We start from the raw sequence: 12,411 nt of genomic DNA, 5'->3' as shown, positions 1-12,411 counted from the left end.
AAACGCATTGCGCTCACGAAGTTCGCGTGTGTAAAAGGTCTCGCAACGGGAACGAAAGGTGAAAATGACTTTTTGCAGATTGTGCGAGTAAAGATTATTGGACGCCTTGTTAACGAAAATTAACTCTCCAATTCGACTGGTTGAATTGTAATGCCCAGAACGATCGATCGATCAGTGAAAGTGCGCCATGAAAGTTACCCACGCGTTTCTTGATCGAGGAGAAAAGACTAACAATGAGTGAGTAATGACAAAAGGTACAAAATAATTAAATCAGATATTTCGTGAACGAATAATAATGTGACATTAAATAAATTTTGCCTATATAAAAGATTGCAAAATTTCAAACAGCATTAATTAAAATTGTGAGCGAGAAACAAATGCGCAAAAAATACCTATTTAAACTAGCTTTAACATTGCAGCAGCAACGGTGTTTACATTTCGTGTCACGAAACGCATTGTCGCAATGCAGTTAAAATGTAATTTAACGTAATGAGAAAATGTCCGGAATGCCAGAGCGATGTGTCGCATTGTTAACGAGTATTCACACATTATCAATTGAGAAATTGTTAGACGATATTCAGAGTCAGTAATGTCGGATTACGCAACGCGATTTCACTGTCACGTTCTTGCGAACTATTTTCATCTTGTCGTTTACGCGAGAACGACTCTGCACGCGGTGTTCGGAAAACAGCAACTGTAATATCATAGCAATGATGGAACGGCTATTTTCGATCATTAGCGATGTAATTTCTTCTCACGAAAAATAAAGCAGATATTTTTTATCTCTAGCATTTAAAAAATTTCGTAAATAACTGAAGAAATTTAGTAATTGTCTTTATCGTACGTGACATTTCTTATCCCGAAAAACAATGCGAGATTTTTTTCTGCGATTACATTTTAATTATAAAATTGCAGATATATACATACAAAGAATCGACTTCTATTTTCCGCGTAGAAGGCAATTTTTTCCGTTCTAACGGTTCTCGAGACACCGCGTATACGACGGTGATTCGCCAGCGTGCGCGCGCTGGATATCGTAAACAGGTTGTCTATCCGTCTCACTCCGGCACACGAGGAGCGTACTCCTCCCTGCAGCAAGCCGCCACGACAGATAGTGGTCGCGCGCATAGGAAAAGCCCACGATATCGCGGCGGCTCCTATTTCCACGTGGATGTCCCACGCGCCCAAGAGTACCGCGCACCGCAACGCGTTTCCCGCGACGCGTTTCCCACGACGCGCTCCAGAGACGGCGCATTCCGATTGAAAATACGCGCAAGTCCCCAAATTATTTTATTATTTTGCTTAATCTTAAAATTGCAAAATTATTATATTTTCTGACTTTTGTATACGTTTTCACAAATTTGACTCAAAATATTGCAAATATTTTTTTGACAAGCACATGTTTAAAAATAACAAATGTCAGTTTTTAGACAAAGTTGACGACCACAAAAATACGATGGTAATACGTTTGTAGAAATCGTATAATTATTAACTTCAAATATCTTATTTGAATCTTGCTAAATTTGAAAGTCGATCTTGGAATAAAGAAAATAGAAAGTATAAATTAAATATTGAATAATCGGCAACATACCGAATAAACAGCTTGCAAATTAAATCGATCAATGATGAAAAATGGAGACAATAATTTTCGGAATATTTTAAGAAATAAAGAAATAAATAAAATAACAGAAAGAAAGAGACTCCTGTCCAGGTTAGGAACAAAAATGCAACTTCAGCATTCCTTTTATTTTTATCTTTCTCTCAAATATCATTTTCTTCCTTCTGAATATAAGTATTATCTTAGGAAGAAAAGACCCCACATAAAAGGAATTTTACCTGCATAACTTTCTAAATAAAGTGTATTGAGAGAACATAAAATTCCGTAGAATTCTTTTAGAATTTTACAGAACGTTGAGCGCCGGAAAACAACAATTATGAACGTTACTAATTATGAACATTAGGTATTGTCTGCACAATCTATGGATATTTTTATATTTATGGAAACAATACGCTAACTTGTCCATACAAGGCAGCCGGTAATTAAATGAGGCATATATTATATTTTCGATGAATAAAATTTCGATAAACAGAAAAGTTAAATTAACTTTTCAACAAAAATCAATTAATTGTAGATTAGATTTTTTCAAGACAAGCCTTTCTACAGTATTAAAGTTTGAATATATAATATGTATCGAAAACTAACTTTCCACGTGTCTTCCGCAAAGATCGTCCACGAAACAGATAAGCCACTGCGTTCTACCTGAAATTCTTTCCCTGAGAGGCCTCGGCATCCAACGCGACGAGCGACGGAAAAGGTACCCGGCGTCACGACGGCAGAGATAGCAGAGTATCGAGCCGTCCCTGTTGCACATGCGAGCCTCGCATTCCACAGCGGCGCGCACTGGACACACACACCTACACACTCGGGGCGCACACAGGTGTACGTAGTAACACACACACACACAATAACGAAAACGCGCGCACTGTAAACAGGTTGCACCACGTCCCGGCGTTATACTCCGATTCGTACGACGCGACGCGACGCTCGCGTAAAACGAATTGCGAACGAAAAAGATTGTCAGACACTCGAAGCGCGCAAACAGATCCCGCGCGAGTCTCCGTTCCGCCGTCCACCTTCGTCTCTTGTTCGCTGCGAGTTTCGCTTCCTCTACCTTTCTCTCTCGTTCTCTCCTCTCTTCACTCGCACGATCGCGTTCCAACTCGTACTACGAAAGGCGTGCTTCGTCACAAGCGGGAAAACGGTAAAAGGCAAGTTTGTCGTCAATCACTCACGTATTGTGTCGAATGTGTACTAAAACTCACCGCCGGTCGGTAGAGGTTAGGTCGGACGCTTCTGGTCGCTCTCCTTTTCTTTCTCGGTGCCTTCAATACTGCGGTGGTAAAGTCACGGCGGCGGATACGAGCGGTTACATCGCTGCTGAATGCGCGCACTTGTGATTCCCGCACTGGCACTCGACGATAAACAACAACGCGAACGTGATGCGGTGTCTCGACGCAGTTTTCGGAGCGGAGAAATGTAGCAGCGGAACGCTCGTTTGTCGGTCGCGTACTCGAGTTGGCCGCTCGCGGTGGACGGGCCTCTTTACTGTTGACGTCACCGTCCGACCGAACGCCGGCGTGAAGCTCGCGCTACACGCACGCCGAATGACGACGGAGCCGCACGAATCTGAACGACTGCGAGCAGGTCTACGGCAGGACTGCCACTTCTCGCTTCGGTTTCCCATGTGGAACAGACAATTTTGCCGGTATCACCGTAAAAATTGCGCGAATTATTTTATGAGATAAAACGGGATATTCGGAAATAACTTGCCGATTGCTTGTATTTCAAAATGTCTATCGTCGATGTATTCATAATTGCTTGTGTATTACAGAGAGCAGAAACTATACAAAAAGAAACTTTCAGATAAGCAGATCGAAACATTTAAGAATAAATGTAGAATTATTTTGCACACAATAATTTTTTATAACTTATATCTGTATTTATGAAATTTTATGACAGCGGATTTGTTAAACGAGACTATGGGCGATACAAATGTGGGCGGAAACATGCGCGATGGATGAGTCAGAGCGCTTATAAAGACTTTATTTTTTTTAAATAATATGCACACGGTTTGTTGTATGTTCACGCCTTCGCACAGTCTCTGTTCTCTTATTTCTCTATTTTTATTATTTCTTTCATGTTTATTAATTTTACTTAATTACGCTAAAACATTTCTCATTTTTATTATTATTTTATCCAAATGTATATAAATATGATGTAACTTTATATTTAATTTCTCTCTCTCTCTCTCTCTCTCTCTCTTCATTTTTTGCACTGAACTTTAAAATGGCAGAAGAAATAATAATAAAACATGTTTTTGAAAGATCGTTACTTTTCCAGCATTGCGCATTCCTACAGCTGACAAATTCGACCCGATTGTTTTGAGAAACCGAGTTTTTCTCTCCTGGGAGAAGGGTATGATCGCGTACACTTTCGTTCCTGGCGATTCTAACTTGTCATGTGTAGTACACGCGAGCCAGAGCCGGAGAATCGAAAGAGTTATAAACCATGCTGAAAACGTAGACCGTGACTTCAGGTTCGTGCGAGGTCGATCGTGAGAGAGCGACCGACCGACAGGACGTTTCACGCTTTGGTTTCATCGGGCATTGCGCGCTTCTGGGAATCGCGACTTTTTGCACAATGAAATTCAATGCACGAATTCCCGGCATCGCCACGATGCTAAATTCCGCGTTCCATTACTGTCAACTAAACAGAAGTCCCGTATCTTTTTCTTACACGCGTGAGAACCAGGGATCGCAAGGACACGATATCAGTTTCCCATCGGATAAAACTTTTGTCACAGACTCTATCTGATCGAATGAGTCTCTCCTTTTTCACTTTATATTGGTATTTTATGTATGTTTTAGTCGCGCTGAGGATAATTTTGGCAGAGCAAATAAATCAATATTTTGCTGATAAGTGTTTGCAACGAAACGTATATAAACACGTGGGTAAATATTGTGAAATTTGACTTGGCTTTTTCACGGAGAAGTTGCGTACATTAACGCGGAGATTGCTAGGGATGTGATAAGAATTTGAATTGCTGATCCCCCGCAAGCCTCTGCAGGAAAAGATAAAGATACACCTTGTGACTTGAGACGACAGTGAACTATATCGTCAACGGTAGAAACCAGTTTTTTACTCAGGGTCACAGGGCATTTAAATTCTGTGAGCTAAGACATATAAACACATTCTTTGGGAACGCGTAGCGAGTAAAGAATTCCAAATATGCAATAATAAACGAATCGCGATGGGTGATTATTTTATCTTATTTCTTTGATAAGTTTTTATTAAACATTTATGCAAATTCACGTATTAATTTAATAATCAAAACGCTACAAAAGCTACATCACGGTAGTATGTTAAAAAAAATTTGCAAATTTTTTAAGTTTATTTTACGCAACGCTTGATCGCGTTGATAATAATCTGCTTTGTCCTGATTTATGCGAAATCTAGAAAAGAGGCCAATATAACGGACGGCGAAACAATGGAGCGCTTAATTCGGATTGTAATTTGCATGGCGGTAACGCGGCGGAACTTGCCGTCGATCACGGGCGCACCGCGTCGATGCACCGAAACGAGTCCGTCGCTTGTTGCGGAAGGATCGTTTGAACGGACCTTTGAGGAGCGATCTTCGCGGAAATTTCGCCAGTCACGGGAAATTCGGCAACGAGGACATTCCATGTTATATAGCGGATGACGTTGAAATTGAGGACAGGCGCTACGTTGTGTCCGGCCAATTAAGGTGAAAGGGTTGTCCGGCCGACCTCTGACCGAATTTCGTATAGCAGCTGCACGAAATTGCCTCGAAAATCTCTCGCAAGTTTTAGGGCGCTTTAGCTTTTTTTTATCGATCGCTAAAAAACACGGTGAAGCGCGCCGTATATTGAAAATATTTTCAGCAGCGATGTTAAAATAATATATTCGAAGCGCTTGAGGCAATAACGGGTTAAAGAACGGCGTGAAAATATTGGTTGATGTTTATCTACAATTTTACGGTTTCAATAACAAATTTCGCGCGTAATATTTTTTATTAAATGTTATTTCCGTTTAATGCTAAATTTCGCGATGAATCATTGAATCGATAAATCATTAGCGAAATACTTAAATTGCTTGTTGCAATTGTGGATTTTATCGTATAACCATTATTTCATTTTGTTATAACAATATTTCATTGAGAGTTCACTACTTTATTATTGTCCAGTTCAGTATTTAAAAAATTTTATTAATTTAAAGTTAATATATTTTTAATTTTTTTTCGGATTGGCATACATCGCATAAAAAAAGAGCAAAGTCGACAGCAGGTGACACCTGTAAGGATCTACGATCCATTTAAACGTGCTCGCTCGATAAAATAGAGAGACGATCGAAATCTAACGGGTGGCAAATGTCGAAAGATGAAGCTGGTGTGCGGTTGAATCGAATTCGCAATCGACGATTAATCGTGGAGCGTGCACTTCATGATTACACGGTGCGAGTCGGCAAGGCGCATCGCGCCTGGTAAAATCGTAACGTTTAGTTTAACACGCGGCGATGTATGTGCATTATTCATGTATCGCGGAATTTAGTAGCTCGAAATGCAACGACACCTTCGTTAACGCGCTACACCGTCACGACTACGCGGCGATACTTATGTTTAATTAATGCACTGTGCGCAATTAGAGGCAATTTAGAACAATTACGATCAACGGGCAGAACTGCAAAGGCAGCGAAATATGTCGAGATTTTCTTTCATCTGCGATTAAGTTCGTATTAAGATGATCAATAAATCTTATCTCATTTGAAAAAAAAAAAACGCATTCGACATAATATGTTAAAATATAGTCTGCAAGAGATGGCTGGAAATACGTGAGAACGAGGGAAAAAAGTGAAATTGAATATTTAAGAAATGGAATTAATACATTTTATGTTTAATTAATATTAATTAGTGAACCAATTGATATATTCTACATTTCCGTATTCCATAGATAAAAATTAATAAGTCAATTGTGAAATAAAACTATGATAATAAGATTCACTTTAATTTATACAATTACTGAGTAGGAAACCTGTTCTCTTCAATTAGGAAAGGAGGGAGATATCGACTAATGTACGAAAGAAAAGAGAAACAGCACAATGCACGTGTGTACTAAAGCCACGAGGTACATCATTTTGTTTGTCATTTATTTCCTAAAACAAGAGTGTCACGGCTCTCTGAAGAGACCGCGCGATGTCATAATTAGCGCATGTGCTGCGGGCGATGTCCCATTCTCTTTTGTTTTTTGTAGAAATTCGTGCACTCTGTCTGGTCTCGATGGTCCCGGTATGATCCCTCGCGGTCCTGATAATGAGAAAAAAAAACAGAAGAGGAAAAACTTAGGCGACAAACAGCCGGATCCCTTTTGTGACGCGAATGCTCGCCGTGTAGGATTGCGGAAGAAGATAAAGCGAGAGGAAGAGAGAAACGGAAGAAAAGAAGAAGAGAGAATCACCATCAAGCCAGCGCCCCTGGGTGTTAGTAGAGCCGTCCAAAACCCTCGTACAATCCTAACGAGCGTATTGCGGAAATGTAGCAACATGGAGTAGTTTCCTGATCGAAGCGCGCGCAGTCGTTTCGCGGATTAGGGCTTACGTCAACAAACATTGCCGCGCAATCACCGTCACGTAAATAAGATAAATTCGAAATCGCGTTCACCGTTTGTCGAGTTGTCGTCGCGCGGCAGAGCGAGATTTCCCGAAAGCAATGAACTTTCGTGGTTTGAGCGTGATAGCGCGCAGTCGTGATTCGTGAGAAAGGCGAGAAGAAAAAAGCTTTGAAGAACTTGATTCGCAGAGAAACAAAAAGGGCGCGGAAGAAGAGACAACCCCTTTGAGAGACCTTCCGCAAACCGGGAAGAGGTGAAGAAGTGAGTGGAGTTAAAAGGAGCGAGAGCGCGAATAGGGAGGTGAGATAAAGCCGATGCGCGATAACAAAGAACGCGGGCGATGCGCTTTGTGCTCCTGGCAAAGAGAATAGAATCTCGCGGAGGTAGCAGGGAGGATGACGCGGTGGGTGATGCGTATTGTGGATATTCGAAACAAGAAGGCGGACGGCGGCCGGAGTGCTCTCTCTTTCTCCCCAGAGGGGTTCGAAGAGACCATTGAAAAACAACACGGTTCGCCGGAGTGCCTACGGCAAGAACTCATCGAGATTCGATTTTACACGGCGCGTTCGTCGCAAAGCGATGTCTATATTCAGAATATTGCATTTCGACCGTGTATTACGACGCCGCGAATATACAGTCTTATTTTTCCATCTCGTACGTCTAATCCCTGTGATTATCTACATATATATATTAAAATTAAAATAGAAGTTATAATAATGTACAAATTGTTGCTTCCTCAAGTTTTCCACGGCGGAAAATCATTCTTATAACATTTCAGATATGTCATTTCGATAAGCTAAAATCGACGCGAGACAAATTACATTTATTTATATTAATTAAATGACAAAAAAAATTTGCCCTCTTAAATGCTTATTGAATTCCGCAAATTCTAGTACATCGAGAGAAACTCTGAGAGAAGCCTGACCAGCAACAAATTCGACGTACAACAATCGCAATAAGCGTCTGAGTACCATCGGTGTTGGAGCACCAGCAACGCGGGACACAGCAAAGGCATCTAAATCCGATTAGACGCCACACTAAATCACATTCAACGCTGCGCGCCGTTGTTAAGTGTCTCACCTGCCACTCGGATCTCTCTCTAAAGGCGTTTCGCGGAGTACGTTAGATTATCAGGGGGTGCCTCGCAGTCTTCCGGCAATGTGTCTTACACGCTCCAGCGATCCATCTAGAGCACCAGACTTCATCTCGACGTCATGCCGCGACAAGAAGTGAGAACTTTGTTCAGTGTTTTATTAAACACATTATCATAAAATATTAATATTCAACGAGTGTAATGAAATATCAAATGTGTTGAAAAGAACAAGATTTTCTAACGTCTTTCCCCCTCAACTCGCTGGAAAAATTGCAATAGCAATTAAATTTACATCGGTCTGCAAAATATCGTATAACCTGCGCGCGACAAAGCGCCGCGGTAAAACGTTATGTTTAATTCTCTCGCATGTAACTCGACGGACGCGTTATCGCGTTTAATCAAGCAATCACGCGTCAGACATGGTGCACGCAATAAGGAATTAATTAATCCGCATCTATCTGTGAGCGCATTGTACCGCGAAACTCCGGAGTGGGCGGAGAAGCGTGAATAATCGCGCGCACAAGCGCGATCGAGAATCGATCATTGACTGCGATGCGCTTAAGCCCTCCTCTTTCTTCCCCCGCCCGACCACTTCCCCTCCATTTTTCTCATGATCCCGTAAATATTTTCGCAAGTCGCGCCACCGCTCCCGCCGCGAACGCAACGTCATTACACAGCTGCGCCCTTAATAACAGCGCGCGATATAGTGCATGTCATGTAACCGCGTAACCAAACGACGATATAAGAGCTTTGCAGATCGCATGCATCACTGTCATGCAAATCGCTTTCCCCCTCCTCTCCCACCTTCGCGTACAGCTTGTTTTAACTATTCGCGCGCACTTCTCGTTCAGCCTCGTCCAACCGTTAATTAATATGCATCGTCGCGTTGATTATTTGTGACGCGAATTGTTTATCGTTGATAAATTGGATTTCAGCTATTCGATAGTCCACGATTAATTAAAAGAAAAATTCTCAGAAACTGTGTGACGAATAATGAAGGTAAAGCTCACATTCTGTACGTTTTCAGATTTGAGTTGAATTAAGAAAATGTCTCACGTATGAAAATTCAAGTAAATCGTTTGAATGTTACCTTTGATTGCACATAAATTGAATACGACGATAGAACAATGAGGTCTTGATATCGAAACAAATTAAAGTATGCGAGTTTTACCTTAAAAAGTTTTTACCAATAATAACATTTATCGCAAACGTGTCGCGAAAGCTTATGGAAGTCGCACTGAGAAAAGATTCAAATGTTCTATTATAAGAGCGTGCAATTTGCATTTTATCGGTTGCTGCTGGTCGGAAAATTTCGCGCAACACACGGAGCTCGACGTGCGAACAAACGTGGAGTTTCCGCGCGAAACTAGCACATCAACATGCAAATTGCGAAAGGATCTCACAGAGTCAGCATGCTTTTCCGAAAGAAGCGGGCCAAATGCGGGCGATAGGGAATAAAGCGCGTGAGAGAAGGCGACAGAAAGGGTCTTGGGGAGAAGCGGGTGAGTGTTAATGCAAATTGTACTTTCGCAAGCGTTTTCTAAGCATCGAGCGCTTACCTGGTCACTATCATGTCCTTGCCAGCTATCGTGACTCTGTAATAAAAAAAGACATCCAATCAGAAAATGCCATTACAAACAAATTCACAAAATAATATTCTTAAAATGTTTATAAATTGTCGGAATTATAGCGCAATTTTTATTACCGTTTGACTGATTATTCTTACGTGTAATACAGCTATCATTGCCTCGTATTATTATTTTATAATAACTATTTGAATTTGATGTTTAAACAACGTACATACACGTATGTGTTACGTAGTTTTATTTTAATAGAATCTTTATATTCTAGCCGCAATACTTTCGGCTATTTCCCGATACATAGGAAATGTATAGTGGCTCAATGCCGTGTAACGTTACACTGCAACTTTTGCGAATAATAGCCGTCCACGCTATCGTCGTCACGAAGAAATATCGGGACAACACTATTTCGAATCGTGGCGGTAGCATGTGTTCGACGTGGTGCTATTGTATGCGGACTATTGTCTTCGGGGCAAACAAACAGGTCGACGACTGGCTTGTATACCTTATTCTCGCGTAATATTGGACAATAACTTGAAAGCTTAACTGGCATATGAATTTTGTTTACTTATGTACTCTTTTGCCCATTATTGACACGAGTTCTTTTGAAAATGAGCTCTTATTGTTGCTCAACTCTCCGATTTTCCGATTGAATATTCTCGCCATGTATATAACATATTAATAATTTAAAATATCTATTGGAAATTTATGCCACGACATATTGTCGCGCAAAATACAACCGTGAGACATGTGTGTGAAATGCGGGGCGGAAGTTGCGTTGAAAATATCACGCGACAGCGTACAAATTCCTTGTTTATTGAATATTAAAAGCAAGAAATGTTGTCATGAAACACGGTGACACGGTCCAATTTTCCACTCTACTGGTCCACGACGAATCTCGGCAACATCGAGATTTATTTCTCGATGGTTCACTCGCTCGCTCGTTCGCTCGCGCGATTGCGCCGACGAAAAATCGAGAGAAAAACGATAGGCAAAGGTTTGCAACGAGGTACGCAGGTCCTTTCCCATCAAACGCACGACACGACGGTAATGCGTTTCGCAATGTGCATACGAGGACGTTTTGCCAATTAAAGAGAAAAATTTGTTTTTGCGGGAAAAATCTGGGCAATCTCAAACCGCCGTGGTTTCTCGCATTATATTCTTGGTTATGGAAAAGTGGCAAGAGGAAAATTCGTCAGAAATATTTCCTCCCTTTCGCCATTCGTGCAGTTTTGCCGGTTTCACCATACACCGCGGCACGAGCGGTTTATTAAATCGATATGAACAATATTTCCGATGTTTGCCGCACGCGAGAACTCGTACGTCCTTTTTACCGCGATATCGCGGTCGTTCGATCACGCCATAAAAATCTCAGCCGCTGACGCGATACGCTGCCGAGACCGTTAAATAGTACTGTAAATATATTTATCGAGGCTGATAGTTGGAACTTATCTACTTTCCAACGCGATCGATAACGGTCCTAACATTTGGATCGCGCTATGGATATTAACTCTCAATTTATGAAATTACGGCGATTGCATTGAACAGTGTAAATATGAATATTTAATAATCACTGTTGTTATAATATTAGATTAACAGAGCTTTACGAGTAAAACTTGTACATAAAATCTGTACAATTAAAAAAAAAGTTGAAACATATTTGTTTACAATTCGTTTAATATAATTTCTGTGTACAAATGCATATTTACAGCTCGTTGTACATCCGCGTATTTTATTGAGTATGATATATGCAGCGCTTATATCGTACAAAACATATCAACATAAAGAATAATTTCGGTAATTTCCATTTTTCACATAAATATAATTATGAAGTGGAAGTAGAATAAATATAACGCGGCATCCCTCGTGGGCGTGCGACAGGAAGTGCTGTTTCGAAACTTTTATGTCTGCGTCGCAGAAGACGCAGAAACGGGAACTTCAACTGTGACATTCGCGGAAAAAGATTTACAAACGGCTAATTGACTTTCCAGAGCCGCGGTGATTTTTAACGGGCAGTTCACGGAACGTTTCGCGCCGGTGCTCGTAACTCCGACGCGGTTCATTAAATCGACGTAAATAATACGTCGGGGGAGTGCATGGACGGCTATTTTATCGGACGCGGAGGTCGGGCCGGTGTCGGTCGGAAATATAAGCGGCGGTCGGCGGGTTAATGTTGGGCCGCCTTGTTAGATTTATGACAGCAATATAGGCGTCATGGAGGCGACGTCGAAACGTGCTCTGTGTACTCGGAGTAACGTTTGTTACGATGCCCATTCGATATACACATCGCGGGAATTTATGGAAATCGCGAGCCGCGCGTCCTGTAAACACTTTTTTAATATCGAATTTCTCGCTGTAAAAACACCGGGGGCCGCGCCTCGCTGCTAGCCCGAGATTAATTGTCTTACTTTAGAATTTTATCTCAGCGCGATAGGCATTTGCGCCGACGGGGGATCGATACGGGTGTATCGGGAAACAGACGAGAGTCACGGTTGCTCGATAAGAGAACATTATTTCGCGGGAGATTTTTCAGTGCCGTGTTCAGTTTTTGAC

General features: G+C 41.4%; 1 protein-coding gene across 10 annotated transcripts in view; it reads right to left on the bottom strand.

The window, feature by feature from the left end:
* dlg1 (discs large 1) overlaps positions 1-12,411 on the bottom strand; it is a 311,020-nt gene that overhangs the window by 101,374 nt on the left and 197,235 nt on the right. For all 10 annotated transcript variants that reach the window (XM_012376102.2, XM_012376104.2, XM_012376103.2 and 7 more), the window contains one exon: positions 9,838-9,873. In XM_012376102.2, coding sequence (XP_012231525.1) covers positions 9,838-9,873 — 36 coding nt within the window. The remainder of the gene's footprint in view (positions 1-9,837; positions 9,874-12,411) is intronic.

The sequence above is a fragment of the Linepithema humile genome, chromosome 2 (genome assembly GCF_040581485.1).
Source record: "Linepithema humile isolate Giens D197 chromosome 2, Lhum_UNIL_v1.0, whole genome shotgun sequence".
Taxonomy (NCBI): domain Eukaryota; kingdom Metazoa; phylum Arthropoda; class Insecta; order Hymenoptera; family Formicidae; genus Linepithema; species Linepithema humile.
The sequence above is the reverse complement of the archived record's forward strand: the minus strand, read 5'-3'. Positions and strand labels throughout refer to the sequence as shown.